This window comes from Saccopteryx leptura, chromosome 1, assembly GCF_036850995.1.
Source record: "Saccopteryx leptura isolate mSacLep1 chromosome 1, mSacLep1_pri_phased_curated, whole genome shotgun sequence".
Taxonomy (NCBI): domain Eukaryota; kingdom Metazoa; phylum Chordata; class Mammalia; order Chiroptera; family Emballonuridae; genus Saccopteryx; species Saccopteryx leptura.
Window position 1 is genome coordinate 251,639,690 of NC_089503.1, and position 27,346 is coordinate 251,667,035.

Genomic DNA, 27,346 nt, shown 5'->3' on the forward strand with positions numbered 1-27,346 from the left:
CAGTGTGACGACATAATCTCCCATCAGGGACTTGGAGTAAATTAGCACATATACAAAATGTTGTTGTTAACAGCTACCTTTCACTGAGTAGGAAGATAAGAAGCCAACACAGTGGCTTCCAAACTGAGACTGGTCAAACAGATTAGGGTCCATCTGCTTAGGAAATACTATGCAGCCACAAAAGATAGAAAAGAACTCCTTCCGCACTGACAGAGCTCCAGGAGAAACTGCTGAGCCAAAAACAAAACAACAACAAAAATAAAAGCAAGGGTGGCACCATGACTATATCATCATTTCTGGTAAGAAAGGCAGAATGTGATTCTCGGAAGTCTTTTCTGCTTTAGAGACAGTAAGTTAAGCAGTACTAACGTGGGTGGGGGGAGGAGAAGAGGGGGTGCTTTACTGTGTACTTTTCTTTTGTGACACAGAGAGAGAGTCAGAGAGAGGGACAGGCAGACAGGAAAGGAGAGAGATGAGAAGTATCAATTCTTCATTGCGACACCTTAGTTGTTCATTGATTGCTTTCTCATATGTGCCTTGACTGGCGGGGAGCGGGGGGCTACAGCAGAACAAGTGACCCCTCACTCAAGCCAGCAACCTTGGGCTCAAGTCTATGATCCCACGCTCAAACCAGCGACCTAGGGGTTTCGAACCTGGGTCCTCCACATCCCAGTCTGACGCTCTACCCACTGTGCCACTGCCTGTTCAGGTATCACTGTGCATTTTTAATACTGGTTTTGTTTATTGACCCTGTGACTCTATTGCTTATACAAAAAAAAGAGCAATAGAAAAATAGTGAAATGCTGGAGTTGCTGGCATTTGATACACACTGCATTTCACAGCATGCAAACTGAGAACTTAGTAGATGCCAGCCTTGGTGGCAGGGATGGTGATGATTCCCAACTCATGAATAAGGGAGAGAGGCTGAGACCCTGGCTCAGAGCAACCCAGTCAGAAGCTGGCCTGGGCTTTTTATAGACCCAAGAGGGTCACGCTCTGATGTCTCCCCACAGAGCTACCATCTGGTGATCCTGGCTCGCCACTTTGTTTGGTTCGGGCCAAGCATTCATAACCCAGGTCACCAACCTAAGGAACCATATGCAAACTTCTAGGTATTGACTAAATAATTAAAATAATAAAAATAATGCCTGACCAATGGTAGCACAGTGGATAGAGCATTGACCTGGAACGCTGAGATCCCTAGTTCGAAACCCAAGGTCGCCAGCTTGAGTGTGGAATCAACGTGATTCCCAAGGTCACTGGCTTGAAGCCTGAGGTCGCTGACTTGAACCCCGAGGTCACTGGCTTGAGCAACAGGTCACTAGCTCGACTTCAGGGTCCCCCCCTAGTCAAGGCACATATGAGAAGCAATCAATGAACAATTAAAGTGAAGCAACTATAAGTTGATGCTTCTCATCTCTCTCCTCCCTCTCTTTATCCCTTCCTGTTTCTCACTCTTTTTCTCTCACTCTCCCTAAAAAAAAGTAATAATAACAACAATAATAATAATAGTGCTAATAACATTAGTGGTACCAACTTACTGAACATACACTCTTTCTTCATCAGGCCATGAATCAAAGACGGACTGAAGCCATTCTGTTAAAATAAGAGCTGCTCTGGACCAAGCCAGCATCACTGTGGATGGCAGATTGTGCACAGCACATACAACTCCACAAAATCACTGACATACCTGATTTAGAGTCTTCTGCAGGTGTGGGGTACCCATGCGATCAGCCATGTGCCGGTAGGCTGGGTGGGAGAGAAAGAACTTCCTCTCAGCCGCCAGTGCTGCACGAATGTCTTTCTTGCCTTCGATGTCCTTCTGGCTGCGGTTCACCACACCAATGTAGCCTGCGGGGAGAGCGGGTCAGGACAGGGACACTGCCAGGCAAGCCAAGGTGCCCAGGTGCCCATTGCAGCCAAGGCACAAAACTAAGCTAGGTGCAGGTTAGTACGTGGATTCTGTCCTATGAGTCACAGACAGAATGGATTACAAGCTGCACACATTACTTAGAAACAACACAGAGAACGCAAATGCAGAGTGCAATCCTGAAAGGCAATGCAAATGCTTGGAAGGAGAGACTACGTTCAGCCTGGCATGATGGGGGTGGAGATAAGCTTTAAAAAAGGTGAAATCCACAAACTGAGCTTTAAAAAACAGGTAAGAAAAAAAATTTCAAAAAGAAGGGCAATTGGGGGGCAGCTAATCTTGCCAATCATTAAAACCTATTTTAAAGCTATTATATTGCAAAAGGTTGGGTATATTGGGGCAAGTCTGTCTAGAGCAGTGGTAGTCAACCTGGTCCCTACCGCCCACTAGTGGGCGTTCCAGTTTTCATGGTGGGCGGTAGCGAAGCAACCAAAGTATAAATAAAAAGATAGATTTAACTATAGTAAGTTCTTTTATAAAGATTTATTCTGCCAAACTTAGCAAAAATCCGATATAAAGTACTTGGTAAGTAATTATTATTCTATGCTTTAATTTGCTGTAACTCTGCTTTATAAATTTTATAAAGTAAAGTTACTTCCCTGCTTTATAAATCACCATTACTGTGGAACCGGTGGGCGGTTAGAAAATTTTACTACTAACAGAGATACAAAAGTGGGCGGTAGGTATAAAAAGGTTGACTACCCCTGGTCTAGAGAGATGAATGGAATAAGAAAGTCCAAAATCATACCCAGCAGCCGGTGAGAACTAACAGCTACCACTTCACTTTCCTCAGTGGAAGAAAAGTTGAATTATTTAATGGTCAAAGCTGGCAAAGTTGGGCACCTACCAAAACTAGTTCTTGAAGGATCACTGATTTACATACAAAATATGGAACTATAGAAGTACTTGAAGAAAACATGGGCAAGTTTTAAAAATGAATGTATTTATATTAAAATTTCCGGAATGAAAACTATGAAACAGTTAACTGTCAGTTCATGAGAAATGGGACTTAGGGGCGGGGGTTAAGAGACAGTCTCCTCAATTAAGAGCCTTCAGTACCATTTTGGAAATTTCTTTCCAAATATAAGAAACTATTTTTTTAGAATAAAAATACTAGTGTGAAGAAAAAATTTTCAATATTTGGACATAAAGAGCATATAGGGCCCTGGCTGGATAGCTTAGTTAGTTAGTGTCAAACTGACATACAAAGATTATGGGTTTGATCCTCAGTCAGGGCAAATAAAGGAATAGATAGATGTTTCTGTATATTTGTCTTTCTCTCCCATCCTGTCTCTAAACTCAATCAATAAATTTTTTTAAAAATTAAGTGAAAGGCGGGGAGGCAGAGACACAGACTCCCGCATGCGTCCCAACTGGGATCCACCCAACAAGCCCCCCACCAGGTGATGCTCTGCCTATCTGGGACTGCTGCTCTGTTGTTCAACAACCAAGATATTTTTAGTGCCTGAGAAAGGCCATGCTGCCATCCTTAGCGCCCAGGGCCAACTTGCTCGAACCATTCGAGCTATGGCTGCGGGAGAAGAGAGAGAAAGAGAGAAAGGGTTGGGGGAAGGTGGAAAAGCAGATGGTCACTTCTGTGTGCCTTGACCAGGAATGGTACCTGGGACTTCCACATGCGGGACTAACTATCTACCACTGAGCCAACCAGCCAGGGCCCAATAAAAAAATTTAAAAAAAAAGAAGAGGCCTGGCCTGTTAGCTCAGTCAGTTAAGAGCACTGTCCCAAAACAACAAGGTTGTGAATTCAATCCCCAGTCAGGCCACACCCGGGAAGCAACCAAAAAAATGCATGACTGAGTAGAAGAACAAATGCTTCCCTTCCCCTCTCTCTGTCTCTCTAAAAAAACAAACAAAAAAAAAAAACAAAAAAAAAAAAATCAATAAAAATTAAGCCTTGGCTGAATAGTTTAGTTGGTTGGAGCATTGTCCCAGAGTTCAGAGATTCGATTCCCCAGTCAGGGCACATACAGGAGCAGATCGATGTTCCTGTCTCTCTCTCCCTGCCTCTAAATAAGTAAATAAGTAAGCAAATAAATAAATAAATAACGAGTAGATAAAGAAAAATATAAAGAAAGAAGAAAAAAGAGAGAAGGGGCATGGTATTCAAAAAGCCAGAACTCCCAGGAGCCCCTAAGTGTAGACATGAGACACCAAGCAATATGGATACACAAATGGGTGTTGTGGGAAATAAAGAACTTAGCCTAGTAGCTGACAAATGGTAGCTCCTCAATAAAGAGAGGAGGTTATTCATTGTTGTTAATATAAATAAAGTTGGAAGATAGGTGGAAATAAGTGGCATAAAAGTAATAAATACATATATTTATCCCCATTTTCTTGGCAGTGGGGGTCTATCAATGCTTCTCTTGGGGAAAAGGGGACTAGCACTTCATGAACCATCTGCAGACCTGATTTTCATCCTTTCTGTTACTATATCCATTTTACAGATGAGGGAACCAAGGCAGGCCAAGGTGGGGTCACTTGCAAAAGCCTCCGAGAGGATCAGCAGACCCCGGTCTAAACCCAGATCAGTGGGAAGCCAAAAGTGTCTATCACCGTGAGCAGATGAAAGCAGTAGGGGGCAAAGAGAGGAGACTAGCTCCAATTTTGGTTCCTCTAAAGGTGTTGTCGTTCTAAGTCTTTCATAAGCCAAGAAGAAGGAACCAACTGGAAGGATTCTGAAAGCTGTGAGGCAAGAGAAGAAATCTGAGAGAGAGCCTAAGGTCTTCCGTCAGAAGCAAGCATATAAGTGAGGGGAGACAGGAAGAACCACTTTCTTGGAAACAGACAGGAAGGCAGAGGAGGGGAGACAGACAACAGTGAAAGGAAGGAAAGTGAGGAGGTCATGCCATCCAGCCACTCAGGCAGCAATGTTGAGCATAGCTAGTGTCCCTCAGAGTCTACGACGGTGGTCCTACATGTGCAAGGGAGCATGTAGTTGAAATGCCAGTGGAAGGTGCGGGGACAGATGGGGTACGCTTCCCTCTTCAGCACTGACCCTTCCTTCCTAAACCTCTGACACAAATTAGCTCTTCGGCCTCTGAACCTCACAGCCAAATAGGTTTTGGGGTTTTGCTCCTAAACACACTCTGTCCTGATCTAGGGCCACCTCTCATCACTCAGTGTCCCAGCAGTGCTGGGGGAAGGTGGAAATCAGGGTCTGAATGTTTTCTCCATGGCTACCCTAGACATCAAGGAGGGAAAACCTGGGAGCAAAAGACAAGACTTAAACGGTGCCAGTTAGGTGCAAGAGCCAGAAGGTGCTCACAGCTGAAAGCTGATCCCAGAGGGAAGGCATGGGAAAGGCAACAGAGCAATTAGGGATGAAATAGCCCCCCAAAACCAAAAACCTAGATGGATAGTCAATAGTGTGCTATGGGGAAAAATCGAAGACAACCTAAGTGTTCAACAAATGGAGAATAAACAAACGGCCCCCACACATCCACATAAGAGACTCCACAGGACCTTTTGAAGTCACCTTGAAGAATATCTGACTGTTGTGGGGAAATTTTCTGTTTTGCTATGTGAAATGGACAATTAGGTCACAAAGCAGCCTGGTGCTAGAAGGCTGGCATTCAAAACCAGCTCCGCCTCATGCTAATTGTGTGGGCTGGGGCAAAGAATTTAAACTCTCTGTGCCTCAGTTTCTTCATGCATAAAATGAGGATGAAAACAGAGCCACCGTGTTGTTTGTTATCAGAATTAAGCGGGCTCTTACACATCAAGAGTTTAGAACAGTACCTGGTATGTAACAGACACTTAATAAATGTTTGCTACTCATTTTTTGGAAATAAAAATACTTACACTACTCCAATCAGAAGGTCAGAACCTAAAACTGAGTCTAATCAAGCCTCTGTGTAACTCTAATTACCAACTTACAGGGAACTACCATTGGCCAAATCTGAGTGTGGGGGATGATCTGGTTTCTTCCACAAATGAATGTTATACAAAAAACAAGGAGGCAAGGAGGGGGAGATGAAACAGAACCTTAGGTATTTATGTATAAAATGATACAATGCCTAGAATTTGCTTTTTAATCCCCCAGATGAAAATGACAACAGTAGGCGAGGACATGTGGGAGATTCCTGTGTGTTGATAATCACCAAAGCTGGGTCCACTCTACTTTCAAGAATGTTTGAAAATGTTCATAAAAAAAACTAAGTGTGAAATTTAATCAAAGTTACAAATTCTTGGGAACTTTCTGGAAGTAGAGCCACAGTGTGTTAACTAATGGCTTTCTGGGGGAATTTGGCTGAGGCTGATTTTAGTTTCTCCTTTCTATATACAGTTGACCCCTGAATAATATAGGAGTCAGGGACGCCTACCTCCAGTGCAGTTGAAAATCCATATATAACTATAGCTAGCCCTCCACATATGCAGATTACCAGCAGGAGCTAGCCCTTCAACACCATGAAATATGCATGTCAGTGTAGAAATCCATATATATTGGACCTGTGCAGTTCAATCTCATTTTGTTCAAGGGTCAACTATACTTGCTTTCTCATATCCCCAAATGAGCGGTGTTAAGTGTGTACTTGAAAAATTAACATATACAAACAGAAGACAAAGATATATTCCCTCAGAAAACAAAGTTAGAAGGGTTTACAATGCAACAGAAAAGCCTTGCCTTTTGGGCAGTGGGGAAACAGGTGATGGTGGAATGTATCTGGAAGCACTTGCTGAGGTTTCAGTAATGAGAACAAAAACAAATTTTGTTTCAAAAAGCAGGGTGTATCAGCTCTCCTGCTCCACTCGCTTCTCTTTCCTGCCATCCCCTGGCCCTGCGGCCCCCAGGCCTCCCCTCTCCGGGCCCTACGGCCTCCCGATGCCGTGCCCCAAGGCTCCCAGGTTCCCACCACGCCGCACCTCTTCTCAAGGGGAGCAGCTTGTTCTCCAGGACATCGCGGGCATCGGTGCCCTCGTCCATCAGGTCGAGCTTGGTGATGACGCCAATGGTCCGCAGGCCTGAAAGAGCCCAGAGGTTAAGGCACTATTAGGAAGAAGTCCCAAGCCACCATGGGTCCACCTGGTCCCCTTCCCACTGACATACGACCTGGGATAAGCCACAATGTCTGCTTCCCAGACTCCAGTTTCCTTCAAGTCAAATGAAGACAGTAACATCACCAATCTCAGGGGGTTTACCATAAGAATAAAACTGGCATGTTGATAAATGTTCAATCAATAAACACTGGTCACAATCATCATTTGTATCATCAGTGACCTCGTCTTGCTGCTACAGCATCAGGGGACACCTCACTGAATTCCCAGGTCAGAGGTTCCATGCTGTACTCTCTGCATGCAAAGTCCCAACACAATACATGAACCACGGCTACTTTTTTTTTATGAATGGCCAATTTCCATCTGGAAGCCACCCATTGAATTCTGTCTCTCTTCAGAATCAAGAGGAACTTCCAAGCAAAGCCTGAAACCTGCAGGCCAACCTCCCTGCCAGTGCCTGAGAGCCACCTCTGTGCCAACCTTGTGTGTGGGTGTGTGTGTGTACACACACGTGTATGACACTCAGGGGACAGAGGGAGGCCCAGGAATATCCTCAGTGGGCACTAAGGTAGGCACCTAGGGGGTGACTGCATGCCCTCCCTGGTGCCCCTGCCTGTGCCCATTCTGCTGTGAGATTATGAGCTAACATCACCTCTGCAGAGGGCAAAGGGACCACAGCTGTGAATACTGTATGCACAAAGCTTGTACCAGGTTTGGAGGGGAGAAGCTGAGCAAGGTAGAGAGATGTGATGGAGGAGAGGACCTGGGGTAGTTAACTCCCTTGGAAACTTAAAGGTCACCGAACCATTGTTTATTAAAGACTTGAAACAACCCAACAGCACAAAAACAAGAAAAGGCAATGATGGGGCACCAGGTGGATGGCTATGTATGTACATCCCTATGGTAAAAGGAAAACACATACATCACAGAAAAATATGTAAACATCCAATTTTTAAAATGTGAGTTTAGCCTGACTGGTGGTGGCACAGTAGATAGAGCGTTGACCTGGGATGCTGAGGTTCGAAACCCTGAGGACGCCAGCTTGAGCACAGGCTCGTACAGTTTGAGTGCAAGGTCACTGACATGATTCCAAGGTCACTGGCTTAAGCAAGGAGTCACTGGCTCAGCTTGAGCCCCCTGGTCAAAGCACATATGAGGAAGCAATCAATGAACAACTAAAGTGATGAAACTATGAGTTGATGCTTCTTATCTCTCTCCCTTCCTATCTGTCTGTCCCTCTTTCTGTCTCAAAAAAAAAAAATGTGAATTTGCATATAGAACTGAAAGGATGTCTACCAAGTGTGGCTCCAAGTATCTCTGCAGGGGAAGGAGGAGCTGTCACTTTTTAGGCTCTATATTTTAGTATTTGTGCTGTCAAAGCGAGCACTAGATTCTATATTTTACAACGGTGACATTTTTTGAGTAAAATTTACTAATAGTTTCAAAGGCAGAAAAGTACCTCTTTTAAGACAGAATGCCAGCATCAGTTCATAAATGCTGCTCAACTGTATTCATTCGGATTTTCTTACCAACTGCTCAAGCTTCTGCCTCTGCAGCAGCTTTGTCACTCACACCCCATTTTGTGGGACCAGACTGAGGGACAAGGATGCTGTGGGGGACTGTGGGCAGGGGCAGTCCCTCCAAGGAAAGCACACCTGAGATGACCTTGAGGAGGAGCTAGCACAGCCTATCCACATGGGACGAAGTGCTCAGCACACAGCTCTGGACATTGAGGAACTAGAAGTCTAGGTGGGAAAGGGCCCGCAGCAGCCACCCAAGGTCAACATGCCCCTTGGTCTGACTCAAGGCTGGAAACCAGGGAGCATGAGCCACAGAGCCTGTCTGCCCCAACTCCTTGCTGGTCCCCGACTCCCTCCAAACCACATGGAATTATATAGTTCAACAGCATTTTGCAAAATGTATTTCAGTGTGTGCCACACTCCGCTAAACCTTCAACATTCTCAATAAATCCAGGTTCCCATGGCTACCCAAAGGTCCTGAGCAACTAGCTCTCGCCCCAGCCCTATCCTCCCATCTCCTGCCCTCCCTTTAGTTGGCTCTGCTCCAACCACACTAGCCTCCTTGCTATGTCTTGGGCAACCCAACCTCAAATCACACCCAGCCTGTTTACCATCTACTGCCCATTTTTCTGGATTTGTCTCATTTTATTATTCTTTTTTTGTTTTCTTTTGGTGACACAGAGAGAGGGACAGACAGACAGGAAGGGAGAGAGATGAGAAGCATCAATTCTTCGTTGCAGCTCCTTAGTTGTTCATTGATTGCTTTCTCATATGTTCCTCGATGCGGGGGGGGGGGGGGGGGGGGGAGTGTGCTACAGCAGTGCGAGTGACCCTTTGCTCAAGCCAGCAACCTTTGGGCTCAAGCCAGCGACCATCTGTGATTTCACACTCAAGCCAATGACCTCACGCTCAAGCTGGTGAGCCTGAGCTCAAGCCAGCGACCTAGGGGTTTCAAACCTGGGTCCTCCGCATCCCAGTTCGACAATCTATCCACTGCGCCACCACCTGGTCAGGCTCTTTTAATTATTCTTGTCTTGCCTAAACCCTCACATCTTCACAGGCTCATGTTCCCCTCCCACCCCAGCTACTCTTAAAGGGTTCTATTTTCTTCCAGTGCTTACTTCTACCAGAAATTATCCCACTTGCTTATTTCCTTGTTGGATTTTGTCACCCCCATCAGAATACCAGCTCCCCAGTGGCAGGGCACCTGTTAATTTTGTCTCCTATAAGATTCCCAAGGCCAAACAGAACCTAGCATATAGCAGGTGTTAACTGACATTTACTGAATAAATGGCCACTGGAAAAGTTTGAGCCAGAATGCCCTAAGCCAGAGATGCCACACTCTTCTACTACGACTTAGCACCCCAACTTGCTTCACTAACTCCCTCTCCTACCTCCCTGCTTGGCACTGAGCAGTGATGGCGACAGCTCTAGTACTCTCAGCAACTCTGCAGGTTGGCACTGCTGCTCCCGTTTGGACAGAAAGAGGACCTTGGGAGGGTAAACAACTTCTAGAGATGGGATTTGGACTTGCATCTGTGCCTAGCAGGACTGGGCTTTTCTCACTCCCCTACACCATTGTGTCTGAGGAATGCCAAACTGCCACATAATGGCCTCCTGGGGCCATCTAGCGTTGCTGGTCCTCATGGGAAATGCTATGTCCCATCAGACCTTTTCCTAGGGAGGCCATGTGCCAAAGAGAATACCAGTGACTTGGAATCAAGGATGCTAGTCAAGTCTCAATGATCACAGGCACCTGGAAGAGGGAGGAGCTACTGTGCAGTTTGGTGGTTACCTTGGGGGTCGACCTCCTTGGCCATCTTGAGGGCATCTGAGTTAGCCAGGTCCATGTTGGCAGGGGTGACAGCGAGGATGAGGCTGCTCTCCCGGCTGATGAACTGCAAGATCATGTCCTTGATCTGGTATTCGATGTCAGGGGGCTGGTCCCCCACAGGTACCTTGGTGATGCCAGGGAGGTCAATGAGGGTCAGGTTCAACACTAGGAGGGAAACCAGAGGGAAAGGTCATCAAGCCCAGGGAGGGGAGGCACACATGGCCTCTTCTTCCACGCAGCCATTTCCCCAGTGCCTCAGGATTCCTCTTGCTGCTCCAGCTGGGTCACCCCTTCTGATCAGTAACTGCCCTTCTAAGATCCTACCCTACAGATACCCTCTACCTATTCTGTCAGTGATACAGTTTTCAATGAGGACATCTCTATCTGTAGATCAGAACTGCTTTAAATGACTAAATAAATTTCAACCCGAAGTTCAGCCAATACCAAAGAACCATTAAAAACAAAAAGTGATACTCTGATAAGAAACACACTCTGGGATGCATTCATACAAAAAGAGAGGAATAAATGATTTTTATATCATGTTATAGGTTGAGTAAATATACATGTTATATATCCATAAATGCTCACAGATACATTATCATTTGAAGAACATGAAATATATTTATAATATCAAGGACAGGGTGGGATTTTGCTGTATATTCTTTTGTAATTTTTAGTGTGAGCCATCTATAGGCATAATTCACTAAAAAATAAAATTTTAAATTCATCATAAGGATCCCATACTGAGGAGTTAAGAGACTGCTGGAATATTTCCCAAATGCTATTTGAGTTAGCAATCCATGCTCTGGGCCAGATGCTGTATATGACCACAGGCTACTCTATTTAAATGATGCAATTTTAAAATCAGGACATTTTGCACAGACTGTTTCTGGATCCTCCTGAAAAACTGAAAGAGGTGTCCTTTGTGGCCACCATCACCTGGGAGCCAAGCGGTGTCTGCTCTTTTAAAAGGAGCATACAAAACTGGCAATTACAACACTGTCACGGGGATGTAAAGTACAGCATAGGCAATATAGTTCATGATAGTATCATAACTATGTATGGTGTCAGGTGGATACCAAACTTTCAAGGGTGAATCATCTAAGTTATATAAATGTCCAACTACTATGCTATATACCTGAAACTAATAGAAAACTGAACATCAACTATGTGATATAATAAAGTTTTACAATTTTATTTTAATTATAAATAACTAAGTACATAAATAAACAAATAAAGCATATAGCTCCAATTTGCCTCGGCCCCACCACTCCTGACAGTCTTCCTGGCGGCTGTTTTTCTTAGAGCTGAGATCAATTTTGCAGTACCATCTATCAAAAGTGGGATGCTACAGATCAAGAGGGCTGGGTATATGTGAAGAAAATGGAAGGGGACATATGCTTTTGACAAGAAGGCTGGCTTGACCCATGACTGGCACAGTCAGCTTTCTTCTGCCATGATAGGTGCATGGTCATGCTGCCTACCGTGTGGTGAGTAGACCCGCAAGTTGATGGGCACTGGGGAGATGCCTTTGTTGGTCCCCGTGACCCTGTCGGTCTCTGCTTCAATTTCCTGTCGAACTTCTTCAAAGTCTGTAAACTTTTTGGACTTGCAGTGCAAAAACTCAGCATATTCTGCAAAGAGAAGAAATATGCAAAAAATAAAAAAGAGAAGCAGTCTTATAGGGCGTGGGGAGCAGATGACCTTGCAGGATAGGCGCTTTGCAAACAGAGAAAGAATCTAGGAATCTGGAAAGCAATAGATTCACCCTTGTGAAAAGTATTTATATTTGAGGGGCACTCCTATAGACCTAGCCCCCTTCCAGACCTCAGGGATTCCACAAGGAACAAAACTAGCAAAGATCCCATCCCCATGGGATGAACATTCTCAAGAAGTATTTTGCAAAACTGCACATCATGACATATTATGAGTCCAAAAAGAAAAAAAGAAAAAAAGATCAAACCCTGGCAGGTTGGCTCAGCAGTAGAGCATTGGCCCAGCATGTGGAAGTCCCAGATTCGATTCCCAGCCAGGGCACACAGAAGTGCCCATCTGCTTTTCCACCCTCCCCCTCTCCTTCCTCTCTGTCTCTCTCTTCCCCTCCCGCAGCCAGGACTCCACTGGAGCAAAGTTGGCCCAAGTGCTGAGGAAGGCTCCATGGCTTCCGCCTCAGACACTAGAATGGCTCCAGTTGCGGCAGAGCATTGCCCCCTGGTGGGCATGCCGGGTAGATCCTGGTAGGGCGCATGCAGGAGTCTGTCTGACTGCCTCCCCATTTCTAACTTCAGAAAAAACAAAACAAAAAACCCCTGGCTGGATAGCTCAGCTGTATTTTCCGATGGCTTTAGGCGACCCCTGTGTTTTGGTCGATCGACCCCCGCCGGGGTCACGACCCACAGGTTGAGAACCGCTGGCCTAGACGGAGTTGCTGTTAGGCCATGGAGAGAGATCTAGGGAGTTAGCTCAGGACGACCTGCCACTGCCCAATGCTCCCCTGGTTCTAAGTCTAATACGGTCCCTTAGAGTTTAGGGGACATATGCCAGTGGGGGAAGAAGGGAGCAAGGGAGGGGTGCTGGTGTGCTCCTGGGAGGGAGAGCATGCCATGGGTTAGGTACATCTGATGAAACCTCTGCTGTGGTTTCATCATGAGACTGAGTCCTGGGTCGGGTTGTAAAACCTCCCTCTCTGTTGGCCACAGTCAAGAGAGATGCAAGCTGCTGTCCTAGTAGAGAATACGACACCATTGCTGTCCTCACCAAAGCCTGTCTTGATGTCCCTCTGCCCTTCCTGGCTATTCAAGGGGTCCCCCACCTAGACATGAACTCCTCAGATGAAATACTTTCTAGGCAGGGCCTCAAGTGGATATAAGAGGACTCTGCATGCCTTCTGAGCCCAAGGTAACTAAAAAACATATTAACACTGAGAAGGAGGGAAACAAACAAGTAATTAACAAGGCAATGCGCCTGACCAAGCGGTGGCACAGTGGATGGAGTGTTGGACTGGGATGCCGAGGACCCAGGTTCGAGACCCTGAGGTCGCCAGCTTGAACGTGGGCTCATCTGGTTTGAGCAAAAAGCTCACCAGCTTGGACCCAAGGTCGCTGGCTCAGGCAAGGGGTTACTTGATCTGCTGAAGGCCCACAGTCGAGGCACATATGAGAAAGCAATCAATGAACAACTAAGGTGTTGCAATGCACAACGAAAAACTAATGATTGATGCTTCTCATCTCTCTGTTCCTTTCTGTCTGTCCCTGTCTATCCCTCTCTCTGACTCTCTGTCTCTGTAAAAAAACAAAAAATAAGGCAATGCTGGTCCTGTCCTCAAGCTAGAGAAATACAAAGCACAGATATAGAATAAAGCAAAAATAAAAAATGTTTGTTGTAGGATACAGGTGCTGAGTTTACAGGCATTTACGGTATAATTCCTCAACTTTTCCTTATGTTTGAATTCTCATAGTAAATGTTGGGAACAAGGCTCAGAGATCACGGCTCCTGCAAGGATGCTAAAAAGAGGGAAATAAGTCACGCAGCAAAGAACGTAAAGAACTGGACCACTGCAGAGATGCACTACCATGCTTCCAAAAAGTAAAAAACTGGAAATCACCTCTATGTCCACCAGGAGAAGAGCTGGCTACACATAAACCACAGCACAGACATACCACCATCAGCTGCTTCAAAAGAAATGATGGAGGCCCTGCCGGGGTAGCTCAGTTGGTTAGAATGTTGTCCTGATAAGCCAAGATTGTGGCTTCAATCTCTAGTCAGCACACATAAATAATTAACCAATGAATGCATAAATAAATGGAACAACAAACTGATGCTTCTCTCTTTCCCCTCACTCCCTAAAATGAAACAAAAGAGGGGGGATATAAAGATGAATGAGATGGAGATATAGAAAGGCTGGCAGTCTAGAATTTCTATCCACAGGTGTAATGAGACAGAAAGAAACAAGTTGAAGGAGGTTTGCCTTCCCATCACAGTAATCTAACAAACTATGGCCAACAGTCAGCCTCGCTGCTCATTCTGGGCAGACCCAGTGTGTGGTCCCATTTACTCCTCATGAGTGAGCAGCGGGCATCTCTGTGATGGCTGTATCACAGATAAGGAAACTGAGGCCTAGAGAGGTGAAGAGACCTGGCCCAAGCTCAGTGGTGGAGCTGGGATTTGGAGTACAGACAATCTATCTCCAGGCAGTGACTCAGATCACATGGCCTTTCTTGAGGCTACCTGCAGGCTCTTTACCTCTCTGAAGCTCTGCAGCTGGGGTCTGGGGGACTCCATGGGCTCAGATCACTGAGGACCTTGTCCAGTATCGGCACTGGCCATGTGGGAGCAGGGGCAATGAGGACACCAGTTGGAGGATCAGCATCACCCACCCCACCCCCATCAGCTGACCCAGTTCCCAAGGGCAGTCACGCTCTAGTTCCCCACGGGGACAAGAGGACACACTCAGCTGCTCTTTCTGCAGTAGCCACCCTGAAATGGAAAAGTTCTCCAGCCTCAGTTCTTTTCCAGCTCAGGGCCCTGGGCTCAGCACTGGCAAGAGACCATCTCCCTTCCAGGACAACTGCGGGGGATTTGAGATGAGCAAGGAGCTGGAGGCCATCATACGGGCCTTCTCCCCTGCCCCGCCAGACCTGATGCCTGGAAGGTCTGGCCCCACTTTTTCCTATTCCAGGGCCTACCTGACTGTTACTTCTTTCAGGGAGCCTTCCCTGACTCTATGCCACCTGGCACTGCCTCTTCAAGGCCAGGTCACTGTGGATCATACTAATAGGAAGCTGTGGTGCCCGGAGCCCACCGTATGCTGGCAGTCTCCAATCTATGTGGATAAATGATACTGAAGTAGTCTGTGCTAGAAGGCCTCGGCTTTTTTCCTTGGCATGTCAGTGGGCAGCAGGAAGGTTCAGGAGCCAGCCAGGCCCATCCCTCACCACCTGCCCTTTTTTTGTTTGTTTGTATTTTTCTGAAGTTGGAAACGGGGAGGCAGTCAGACAGACTCCCGCATGCGCCCAACCGGGATCCACCAGGCATGCCCACCAGGGGGCGATGCTCTGCCCATCTGAGGCATTGCTCTATTGCGACTAGAGCCACTCTAGCGCCTGAGGCAGAGGCCATGGAGCCATTCTTAGCGCCCATGCCAACTTTGCTCCAGTAGAGCCTCGGCTGCGGGACGGAAAGAGAGAGACAGAGAGGAAGGAGAGGGGGAGGGGTGGAGAAGCAGATAGGTGCTTCTCCTGTGTGCCCTGGCCGGGAATCGAACCTGGGACTCCTGCACACCAGGCCGACGCTCTACTACTGAGCAAACCGGCCAGGGCCACCACCTGCCTTTCTTAACTGGGCTCCTTGGAAACATGTGCTAGATTCTAGGGTTGACACCAGCCAGCTGGCTCAGTGGTAGAACATCGGCCCAGTGTGTGGATGCCCCGGGTTCAATTCCCGGTCAGGGCACACAGGAGAAGCAACCATCTGCTTTCTACCCTTCCCCCTCCCCCTTTTCTCTCTCTCTCACTCTTCCCTTCCAGCAGTCATGGCTGGACTGGCTTGAGGGAGTTGGCCCTAGATGCTGAGGATGGCTCATGGAGCCTCCATCCTTAGGCACTAAAAATAGTTAGGTTGCCGAGCAACCAGCAACTAGGTCCCAGATGACCAGGGTATGCTGTGGAGGGGGCTTGCCCAGTGGATTCTGGTCCAGGTGCATGCAGGAGTCTGTTTCTCTGTCTCCCTCCTCTTATTTAAAAAAAACCAACACAATAATAATAGATTCCAGGGTCATAACAACATTTTCAAAAGCTTCTACCACTTGACCTGTGGTGGTACAGTGGATAAAGCATCAACCTAGAATGCTGATGTCCCCAGTTCAACGCTCTGGGCTTGCTCGGTCAAGGCACATACAAGAAACAACTACTAAGTCTTGATGCTCCCTCCCTCTCTAAAGTCAATAAATAATATCTTTTAAAAAAAAGCTTTCATCAATCCTGCTTTCCCCCAATGCACTGACTCTCTTAAAACCAAACTACATCCTTCCTCTCCTCAGAACCCTCCATGGCTTCCACCTTATCCGAGTAAAAGCCAAAGACTTTACCACATCCTACAAAGCCCTACAAAATTTCCTTCCCTCCAATTTCTAATCTCAACTCACTCCTTCCCCATCAAGCTGGCTTCCCTGCACACAGCTCCAAGCCTGAGCCTGCCTCCCGGTCCTTCTCTCTGCCTCGAGCACACTCCTAGCTCCCTCCCTTGTCTCAATCAAGTGTTTTCTGGAAGGTCTGCCCTGGCCCTCACCTGAGATGACACCCTCTCCAGTCTTTTCCCCTTCAGTGCCCAATCCTTATCATCCTCCAAGTACTCTAGGATCTTTCACCTTCTTATCCTATCCTATGTGTTTTCTCTGGTTCCCAGCTGGAAGGTCCACCGCAAAAGGCAAGGATCTGAATCTGTGTTGTGCACTCTGGGTCCCTGGGGTTCACTCTGGGCATCAGTAGGTGCTCAATAATTACCAGTCTGGCCTGACCAATGCTGGCGCAGCAGATAGACCACTGACCTGGGACACTGAGGTTCTAGGTTCAAAACCCTGAGGATGCCGGCTTGAGTGAGGGCTCATCCAGCTTGAGCACAGGGTTACCAGCTTGAGTGTGAGATCATCAACATGATCAGAAGGTCACTGGCTTGAGCATGCAGTGACTGGCTTGGCTGGAGCCCCCACCTTGGCCTGAGGCAAGACACATATGAGAAAGCAACCAATGAACAACTAAAGCACTGCAACTATAAATTGATGCTTCTTATCTCTCTCCCTTCCTGTCTCTCTCTTGCTAAAAAAAAATAATAATAATTACATGTATGACTGAATGACTCTGCCAGAAGATGGTCCCCGCTTCAGCTTCGAGGTGGCCCAGCACCCCCAAAGCTACCAAACTGGATAAATGGGAGACTGGACAGGGAAATGTCTGGTGGGGCCAGCTGCTGTCTTCCCACTCTCTCTCCTCCCCAAAGCACTACTTGATGACAGAGGCTCAGCCTCGAGCCAGGCTCCTGGTCTGATGGGGAAGATGAACACTGCATAAGCCTGTCACAGTAGGTCTGACGGAGACCCAACTGGGAGGGACGGCTGCCTGACTCCAAGCCCAGTCAATCTGAGGGAGGCAGGTAAGGGCAGGAGTAGGCAAAGACCCATGCCCGTGCCATCCCCACGCCCTCAGGATACTCTGGACCTGGGGGAGACTGCAAGGGAGGACAGGGTCTGTCTACTGGCCAGGCTCATTCTTTGCACCTTAGTTTCCCCATGAGGAAAACAAAAACAGAAGAAATAGGCAAGAGGGGTTAGCCTGGGCCTCTGTAGCTGTGAACATGTTCTCCACCCACCTTTTTTCCTCTCTTTTCTTCTTCTTTTTTTTGGTTTGGGCATTTGTTAAGAATTGTGACTTAACCATACGTGGCCCAAATAAGTCAGAGGCTGTAGGCCCTGGCCGGTTGGCTCAGCGGTAGAGCGTCGGCCTAGCGTGCGGAGGACCCGGGTTCGATTCCCGGCCAGGGCACACAGGAGAAGCGCCCATTTGCTTCTCCACCCCTCCACCGCGCTTTCCTCTCTGTCTCTCTCTTCCCTTCCCGCAGCCAAGGCTCCATTGGAGCAAAGATGGCCCGGGCGCTGGGGATGGCTCTGTGGCCTCTGCCCCAGGCGCTAGAGTGGCTCTGGTCGCAACATGGCGACGCCCCGGAGGGGCAGAGCATCGCCCCCTGGTGGGCAGAGCGTCGCCCCTGGTGGGCGTGCCGGGTGGATCCCGGTCGGGCGCATGCAGGAGTCTGTCTGACTGTCTCTCCCTGTTTCCAGCTTCAGAAAAAAAAAAAAAAGAAAAAAAGTCAGAGGCTGTAGGACTGAGCTCACATCTTGCAGGACCTGAACAACTCCCTCTCAACTCATCCCCAGCAGCCAAGGCCCCAGCAGCTAAGGCCAAGCTGCTGCCATTTCCCACTGCAGAGCTGCGCCCGTCTCCAGATCAGCTGCATTGTTTGCAAACCTTCTCTTCCTCATGAGCAGAGAACAGAGCCAGTCCTTCTGGTTCCCAGTCCCTGCCACAGTATTTAAATAGACACACAGTAAAAATGACAGCCCGTCTCCAAAGTCGTGTCCCAAAGAGCCAGCCAGACAAAAAGTCCAACCTCTAGGAGCAACACAGCCTACAGAGACTAGCCCTGGAGAACCCCAGGAGCCCCCGCCATCATCACTTCATCTCACACTGCATTGAGCTTCCTTCCTCATGTCAGTGGGGTATCCCATCTCCCACCTGCCTCCCTCAGCCCCAGGGCCTCTGCTGTTTGGTATCTTGGTGGCTTCCCCACCTCAAGGCCACTCTAGACTGTCCTTCACACACAAAGCACCACGCTGGGCCAGGCTTCATCACTTCTCACCAGGCTAACCTCTCCTTGGCCTCCTGGCCCATACCCCTGGCCTGACAGTACTCAACAAAGCAGCAGTGGGCTGAGCTGCTCTCCCTACCCTGCATGCCACTCAGGCTTCCACAGCCTGAGCCCCTCACCCCCTGCCAGGCTATGCCACTGCCTCCTGGCCCCTCTCTACACTCGCCTCACAGCTTCACATAAACTACTGCCCCTGCCTAGAGTGTTTACCCTGGGCTTCTGGCCCAAAGTAGAGCCAGTGCCAAACACAGTCTCCCACAATGCCCTGTGCTTTCCCTTCTCATTCTGGCTGGGCTCAGAGAGGGCCAGGACTCTCAGAGAACTCACACTGCCTTGCTGGTATCTGGCCCAGGCCTAGCACAGAGTGTGTACAAATCTACTTGGGGCATTGAGAGGCCTGGAATGCTATGGTCAGGTGGGCTATATGCATACCGGGACACAGAAAGGCCACTCCCATATGGGACAGCAGGGCTCCCCCCCCACCCCTACCCACACCCCAACCCAACAGGATCCACTGCATCTCCAACTCCATAGCTGCCCCCCTTTCCCTCCCTGCCCCGGGCATCTGCTCCCACCTCCTCCTCGGTCCCCCTACCCCTGTATTGGCTCCTGTGGTCTCTTCTCCACAAGCAGCTACAGGATCTGGTCAAGTGACACCTTGGTCTAAGACCACACTCCCCAAAAATGAATTTAAGATGAAGCTCTCAAGATAACTCTCCTCTGTGCACTCAGGAAAGTGGCTTCAGCTCAGAAGCCTCCGTTCAGTCCTCTGTGAACAGGATGACAAGAATGAAGATGTCAGCATTAATCTGGGTCAGGCACTGGGCAGATGTGCACCCTCAAGTTCCTGCCCTTGTTGCTCCCACAGGGCCACTGCTCGTCATATGCTTCTCCCGCCCTACAGAAGAAATTTCAGTTCCTCCGACAGGCCACTCTGGGCACCGTGGCCTTGTGGTCCTTACACACATTCTCTGCTGGGGAGGAGAGTTCCCCATTTCCTGATAATACCCATCGCACGTCAGACTCCTTATACATCCCTTCTTTGGAAAAGCCCTATGGCGTTCCCACCCTCCCCCCACCACACATGCTCCCATCTGATGAGGACCAGACCTGTGTGTCTCCTTCTTGGTCTCTCCCAAGGCTTCCTCATCTGTCCCCCAGCACTAATGGGAGTGCCAGGAGGGCAGGCGGCAGGTCCTGGCCTCACCTCAGTGCCACAGCCTTGGACAAGTGTGTGGCACACAGTATGTGCTCAGTGGACCATCACTAGGTAACAGCCACTGTGGAGGTGATGCAGGAGCCCATTCCTCCATAACACGGCCCTGACCTCCAGTTCAAGAAGCCAGGTCTCCTGTTCTCCCAGAAAGCTGTCCCCAACAGACTGGCAGCAGGCATAAGGCTGCAGCTGTTGGGTCAGCACCACTCAGCGCTGTTCTAAGGATGTATTGAATAACATGGTCTTCACCACAGTGGACAAGGTGGTGCCATTATTATCTCCACTGTCCAGACAGGAAACATGGCTGTGAGCAGCAAGCAGTTCCCCCCCAGGGACCAGATAGCCAGTAAGCTACAGAGCTAGTACCTGAACCTGGGCAGTCTTAGCTCCCAGCTCCTGCCCACAGGGTCAGAGGGTTTCCCAGGATGGCCAGGGGCCAGAAGCATCAGCACCACCTCAGGAACTCGTTAAAATGCAGATCATTACAAACACCCCCAACAACTTGCAAAATGGGAAGCAGAAACCCAACAGGCCAAGCCACCTGTGACATCTAAAACCGTGGCCAGAGCTCAAAAAGAGGTGTTGGGCCAATCCAATGCAGACTCTCAATGGAGTCATGCCCCATGCCCTCCCAGGGCAAACAGGCAGGGTGGGACTGCGGAACAGCTGAGAGCCAGTCTGAGGGCTGCCCTCAGATGCAGATCTAAAGCCCACTAGGGTCCCTTTCCTCCGCTGCTGCCAGCTCCCGGATCAGCCCACGTCATGGGTTTTGGAGACCTGAAAAGCCCCACCGGCCTCCAGGTGCTCAACAACTACCTGGCGAACAAGAGCTACACTGTCCTTCACAAGCAGATGTGGCAGTATAGTATTTGAAACAGTCTCGGGCCCACCACCTGCTGACTTATGTCATGTCCTGCGTTGGTATAATCACATCAAGTCTGAAGAAAAGGAAAAGGCCAGCCTGCCAGGAGTGAAGAAAGCTTTGGGCAAGTATGGCCCTGCTAATGTGGAAGACACCACAGGAAGTGGAACTGCAGATAGTAAAGAAGATCATGATGACACTGACCTCTTTGGATCTGATGAGAACAGTGAAGAAGCAAAGAGGCTAAGAGAAGAACAACTTGCACAGTATGAGTCAAAGAAGGCCAAAAAACCTGCGCTTGTTGCCAAGTCTTCCATCTTATTGGACGTGAAGCCTTGGGAAGATGACACGGATATGGCAAAATTAGAGGAGTGTGTCAGGAGCATTCAAGCAGATGGCTTGGTCTGGGGCTCTTCTAAACTGGTTCCAGTGGAGTATGGAATTAAAAAACTTCAAATACAGTGTGTAGTAGAAGACGATAAAGTTGGAACAGACATGCTGGAGGAGTGGATCACTGCTTTTGAGGACTATATGCAGTCCATGGACATGGCAGCTTTCAACAAGATCTAAAATCCATCCTGGATCACTGCCCTTAAATAAAAGCTTGAGCCCTGGCCGGTTGGCTCAGCGGTAGAGCGTCGGCCTAGCGTGCGGAGGACCCGGGTTCGATTCCCGGCCAGGGCACACAGGAGAAGCGCCCATTTGCTTCTCCACCCCTCCGCCGCGCTTTCCTCTCTGTCTCTCTCTTCCCCTCCCGCAGCCAAGGCTCCATTGGAGCAAAGATGGCCCGGGCGCTGGGGATGGCTCTGTGGCCTCTGCCTCAGGCGCTAGAGTGGCTCTGGTCGCAACATGGCGACGCCCAGGATGGGCAGAGCATCGCCCCCTGGTGGGCAGAGCGTCGCCCCTGGTGGGCGTGCCGGGTGGATCCCGGTCGGGCGCATGCGGGAGTCTGTCTGACTGTCTCTCCCCGTTTCCAGCTTCAGAAAAATGGAAAAAAATAAATAAATAAATAAAAGCTTGAAAGATAAATAAATAAATATATAAAGCCCATTAGGAAGGCAGGTATCTTGGCTAGGCCTCAGTTTCCCGGTCTGTAAAACAGGTGTATGTTTCGTTTCCCAAGTGCTGAACTAGCCAAGGCCGACACCCAGATCAGTAAGGAAGTAGCCTAGAGACTCTACATGGAGACCTGGATAGCTCCCTCTCCCTGTTTACCTTCTTAACTGAGATGCTTTCCAAAGAGGCCTGAGTAGATTTCAAGCTAGAAGATTTCATGCCATTGTCAGGTCAGACTTATGTGGGAAGAACAGAAATAAACTGAGGCCACCAAGAAAAAGATAAAAAATCTGTATGTGGAAGATTCTTTTTTCTTTTTAAGTGAGAGAAGAGATAGACTCCTATATGCATCCTGACCAGGATCTACCAGATGACCCATTTGGGGCTGATGCGTGAATCAACCTAGCTATCCTCAGCGCCTGAGGTCGACACTCGGACCAACCCAGCCACTGGTTGTGAGAGGGGAAAAGAGAAAGAAGGAGAGAGGGAAGGGAAACAAATGGTCACTTCTCATGTGTGCCCTGACTGGGGATCAAACCTGGGACATCCGCATGCCAGCCCAATGCTCTATCCACTGAGCCAATCAGCCAGGGCTAGAAGATTCTTAATTCAATTTAAGGAACTGAAATTCCTTCTGCAGGTCTCACCCACAAATCAATCACAAATAAAAAAGAAATGCTAGGAATGCTGCTCTAATGAAAACAGGAAACATGACAATGGAGTATAGCACGGGATAGACTGGAAGAGCTGTCAAACGGCCAGGGAAGATATCTGAGAGACAACTGGCAACAGGTATGGACTGGACATTATATAACAGGCAGGAAGGATTACTTTTCTAGGGTGTGGTCTGTGACTGCAGGAGAATATCCCTATCACAAGGGGCGGCGCACTGAAGCATTTGGGGTTGAAGTGTCACAATGTCTGCTACTGATTATGAAAGCATTCAGAAAAAACCTTATCAACAACGCAGCAAGCACATATGACACCTGGTGGCCTGGTCATGGCTGAGGATGCTGGGGTGGGTGTGGGTGTGGGTGCTCAGTGAAATGTGCTTCAACTTCCCTTTAGACATGGAAAACATGAATTCCAGCCTGAACAAGAGTCAAGACATCAGAGACTCCATCACAAGCCCCCTGGCTCCTGCTGTACACAGCCTCTCTGTTCACTTCCTGCTACAGCTGTGACTCATCCCACTGTACCTGTTTTTGAGAAGATGAGCTGCAGAATGAGAGGCCGCCGGGTGACGATTCCTGAACCTCGGGGAAGGAAGTCCCTGCGGGAGTGAAAAGGGGACAGAAATTACTCATGAGGCCAATGTGCAAGACAGGAAGTATGACCACACGTGGTGGAGCAATCCCCTCTTGCATTTTGGGTGACCTCAGCAAAGACACCAAACTCAGCAGGGCACCGAGGAACACTCTGTCCTTGGAGGGTCCTCAGGCAGAAGTGGGCACATGCGGGAGGACTGGCTAGAAGGTTGGTAACAAATGGAACCATTTCCCTCTGGCTGGCTGTGCTCCAGCCCCACACCCCCAAAGGGCCCCTTCCTTAACAGTTATTTGAACCATCGCCCCCAGATCCGAAGAGATCAGTACATTCCCTACATACATGTTTTAAATTAATATAATGCCATATGTATCATATAAAGACTAAAAGGAAAGTAGCTGATGACAAAATATGTTTCATGTCCCAAAAAGACAAAATAATACAGGCAGGAATTGGATCTGTATTTGCCCAGGAGTGGAAAACAGAGAGGAGGGAGCTTTCTGGGGTGTTAAAAATGTTCTAAAACTGGACTTGTGGTGATTTTGTTGATATTTACTATAAGTTTACTAAAAATCACTGCATTTGAAATAGGTGAATTTCCTAGCATGTAAATGATTCCTTAGTGCAGCTGGTTTAATAATAATAAAAAAAGTATGCTATGTATTTAACTACAGAAATACTCAAGCGCTACCTGTACCGACTTACACCATGACACATGGATTCATGTAGAGTGAGAAGTCCGGAAGCCGCCCTGGACCATTAAGAAAATAAAGCGAAGGAACAAAGACCCAAGCAGGCACTGGAGTAAAACTGACTTCTTCAGAGACTATTAAAGCCATGCAAAGGACTTGTTTCATGTAAAATGGAATTTCAAACAAGGTTTGCACCTAGATAAACATTTCGATTATCTGAAATCTATGCAAGACATAGGACAATTAAGACTGAACAGTTGTGTCTCATCTGAAAAGACAACAGCATCCCTGGGTTCCCAGCCTAATACCATTGGTGCCATCTTGTTCCTGAATACTATTAAAACCACAGTGTCTCAGGGGCACCCTACCTTTGCTGGGAATCCATTGGGACCCTGGAGGGCATCAGAGGAGGCTGCTGGTCACAGCCTAAGCTGGGCATCAGAATCCCTGGGAATGTGAATCCCAGTGGGCAGAAGGAGGAAGGAACCCCATTAGCCTGTGGGCCATCCCACCATGCTTATGTCTCCCTCCCTCTGGCTGAGAGCAGGGGCACGGCAGTGACTACACATAGGTCAACCTGTATCCCCGCGGGAAATTGCAGCCCAGCCTGAAAGATGAGGGGCCCTCCATAGGAGTCGGAGCTCTGAAGGCCTCATGGGGGGAAGCGGTGCTACCAGCAAGCAGCAGAGCAGGGCGCTCAAATGAATAGGCCCAAACAGGGGTGAAGGTGGTGCTGGCGGTCATGATGAGAAGGGTGATCATCATTCTTAGGGCAAGACCACCTAATGGGGTTTAAGAACAGCCAGGTTATAACTGTGTGTACTTTTATAGGTGTGTGGCTTTAAGAGACCCCTCTGGCCTGACCTATGATGGCTCAGTGGGTAGAGCATCAAACTGGAACGCTGAACTCATCAATTTAAAACCCTGGGCTTGCCCAATCAAGGCACATATGACAAGCAACAAGCAATGAACAACTAAAGTGAAGCAACCATGATTTGATACTTCTTACTCCTCCCCCTAACCCGTAAAATCAATCAATAAAATCTTTAGGAAAAAAAAAAGAGAGAGAGAGAGAGCTTTCTGGCTGCTGCAGGTATGAGGGTAGGAGCCAAGAGGCAGGCAAGTGATGCACTGCCTTTGCTGAGCAAGGACGGCCTGGCCTGGAGGTGGTCGGCCGCGGAGGGCAGTGGACAGACAGGACAGAGCTAAGAGGAGTTTAGGAGATGAACAGCCATGATGGAAGGACAGACTGGACTAAGGAGGAGGGCAGGAGGGGCCAAAACAGAGGAAAGAACACCTGGAGGACACGCATGAGGTCCTGGGGAAGAGGGGAACCCACAGCCTGTTAGCACAGTCAACCTTCCACAGCTCGGGTGCTATCCCTGCAGCCACATTCCTGAGGATGAAGAGCCCAAGGGCCATGCCTGCCCTTCGGGGAGCATTTCACACACACTTCATGTAGTAAGACACTCTGAACTATGTACTGTTCTCCCATTTGGCAGATAAGGAGACAGGGACAGAGGCTACGTGACTAGCCAAGGTCACACGCATGTTCACTCAAGCATTACACCTACTGAGCACGTTGGAGGTGCTGGGGACACCAGCACCAGCATTCTGATGGAGACAACATGAGATGCAGGGCTGGGGATGAAGAAGATGCACCACAGGCTTTAGAGGGGTTGGGGCTGAGATGGGGAGGGAAGGTCTCTCTGACAAGGGAAAGAGGTGAGCTACATGTAGGAGTGTGGTGGGTAGGGGAGAGGAGATAGCAAGGAGGCCACATGTAACCAGACCCCAAAGTAAGTTCTTTACATCGGCCCTTGCCAGAGGGGGTAACCGGTGCCTCCAGGAGAGCGGTCAGAGCGGGTGTCAGGCTTTCCCATGGATGCAGCTGGCCAGCTGGGGGCTGTTAACCTCTACAGCACTGACCATGGCCTTGACCCTAGCTCCCTGCAGCCCCAGGCCACTTGGCTCATAGGCAGAGACTTGAGAGGCAGGGACAGGGGGCACCTTGCACGTAAGAGACTACGGGTACCAGCCCTTCGACAAAGAATCACCAACAGCAGCAGTGACAGTGTGCGTGCCCTCCACTGCTACACCTCTTCCATGTGAGCAAAATGTATCAGTGACTGAACAATACAGGAGCACTGGGCGAATGAACCCCGTCTATCTGTGTGGTTCCTCCATGCTGACATAGGTGCCCAAAGCCAGTTCCTTTTCATTGCTCAGCCATGCTCCACGGTATAAATGGACCAGTTTGTTTATCCAATCACAAGGTGTTGGGATATTTGGGGTCTTTCCAGTTCAGGGCCATAATAAAGCTGCTATGAGCATTCTCACACACGCCTTTTGTACACATATGCCCTTGTATCACCTGCTGAGTCAAAGTAGACTTGAACAGGCAAAACTAGTCTCTGCTGATAGAAATCAGAGCAGTTGGTTCCCTCTGGGGGAACCAGCTGGAAGGGGCATGATGGAGCCTTCTGGAATGACGACAGCGTCCTCTATCTTAAATCTGTCCAGTGTACATTTATTTTAAAAATCAAGGTGTATACTTAAGATTGGGCGAGTTCCTCTATCTAAGTTAAATTTCAATGAAAAGGTCATGAGTTTAAATAAGCCCAAGAAGACATGCTCATGAAGACTCAGGGAAGTACAGAGAGAGAACACCCCATTAAAATTTGCCCATGGGGCCTGACCAGGCAGTGGCACAGTGGATAGAACATCAGACTAAGATGTGGAGGACCTAGGATCGAAACCCCGAGGTTGCCAGCTTGAGTGCAGGCTCACCAGCTTGAGCACAGGGTCACTGGCTTGAGCCTGGGATCATAGACATGACCCCATGGTCACTGGTTTGAACCCGAGATTGCTAGCTTGAAGCCTATGGTCGCTGGCTTGAGCCCAAGGTCGCTGGCTTGAGCCCAAGGTCGCTGGCTTGAGCAAGGGGTCACTCACTCTGCTGCAGCCCCTCGATCAAGGAACATATGAGAAAGCAATCAATGAACAACTAAGGAGACTAAGGAGCCACAACGAAGAATTGATGCTTCTCATCTCTCTCTCTCCCTTCTTGCCTGTCTGTCCCTATCTGTCCTTCTCTCTCCCTCTCCCTGTCTCTGTAACAAAAACAAAAACAAAACATTTGTCCATGGAGCCCTGGTCATACAGCTCAGTTGGTTAGAGTACTGTCCCGAAGCACAGAGGTTGTTGCTGGTTCAATTCTTGGTCAGGGCACATACAGGAACAGCTCGATGTTCTGGTCGCTCTCTCTCTCTCTCTCTCTCTCTCTCTCTCTCACTCTCTCCTTATTCTCTTGCTAAAATTTTTTAAAAAATGCCCATGGAAACATTACAATTTTGTTAGTTTCCCAGTAAGAATAGCTCAGATCTAAAGAACTTTAAAGCCCATTAGGTGGGGAGAACTAATTCAATAAATTAGAGCCCACCGCCCTGGCTGGATGGCTCAGCTAGTTAGAGCATTATCCCAAAGTGCAGAGGTTGCCAGTTTGATCCCCAGTTGGGGCACATATGAGAATGGATCGA

The 27,346-nt window shown here is 48.5% G+C and overlaps 1 protein-coding gene and 1 pseudogene across 13 annotated transcripts in view; one reads left to right on the forward strand and one right to left on the reverse strand.

Moving 5' to 3' along the window:
- DNM2 (dynamin 2) overlaps positions 1-27,346 on the reverse strand; it is a 95,123-nt gene that overhangs the window by 36,524 nt on the left and 31,253 nt on the right. For all 13 annotated transcript variants that reach the window (XM_066346213.1, XM_066346266.1, XM_066346172.1 and 10 more), the window contains exons 2-6: positions 23,049-23,122; positions 11,785-11,934; positions 10,262-10,465; positions 6,815-6,913; positions 1,691-1,851 (exon numbers count right to left, since the gene is read on the reverse strand). In XM_066346213.1, the coding sequence (XP_066202310.1) occupies positions 1,691-1,851; positions 6,815-6,913; positions 10,262-10,465; positions 11,785-11,934; positions 23,049-23,122 (688 nt within the window). The remainder of the gene's footprint in view (positions 1-1,690; positions 1,852-6,814; positions 6,914-10,261; positions 10,466-11,784; positions 11,935-23,048; positions 23,123-27,346) is intronic.
- Positions 20,658-21,401, forward strand: LOC136378897 (elongation factor 1-beta pseudogene; annotated as a pseudogene).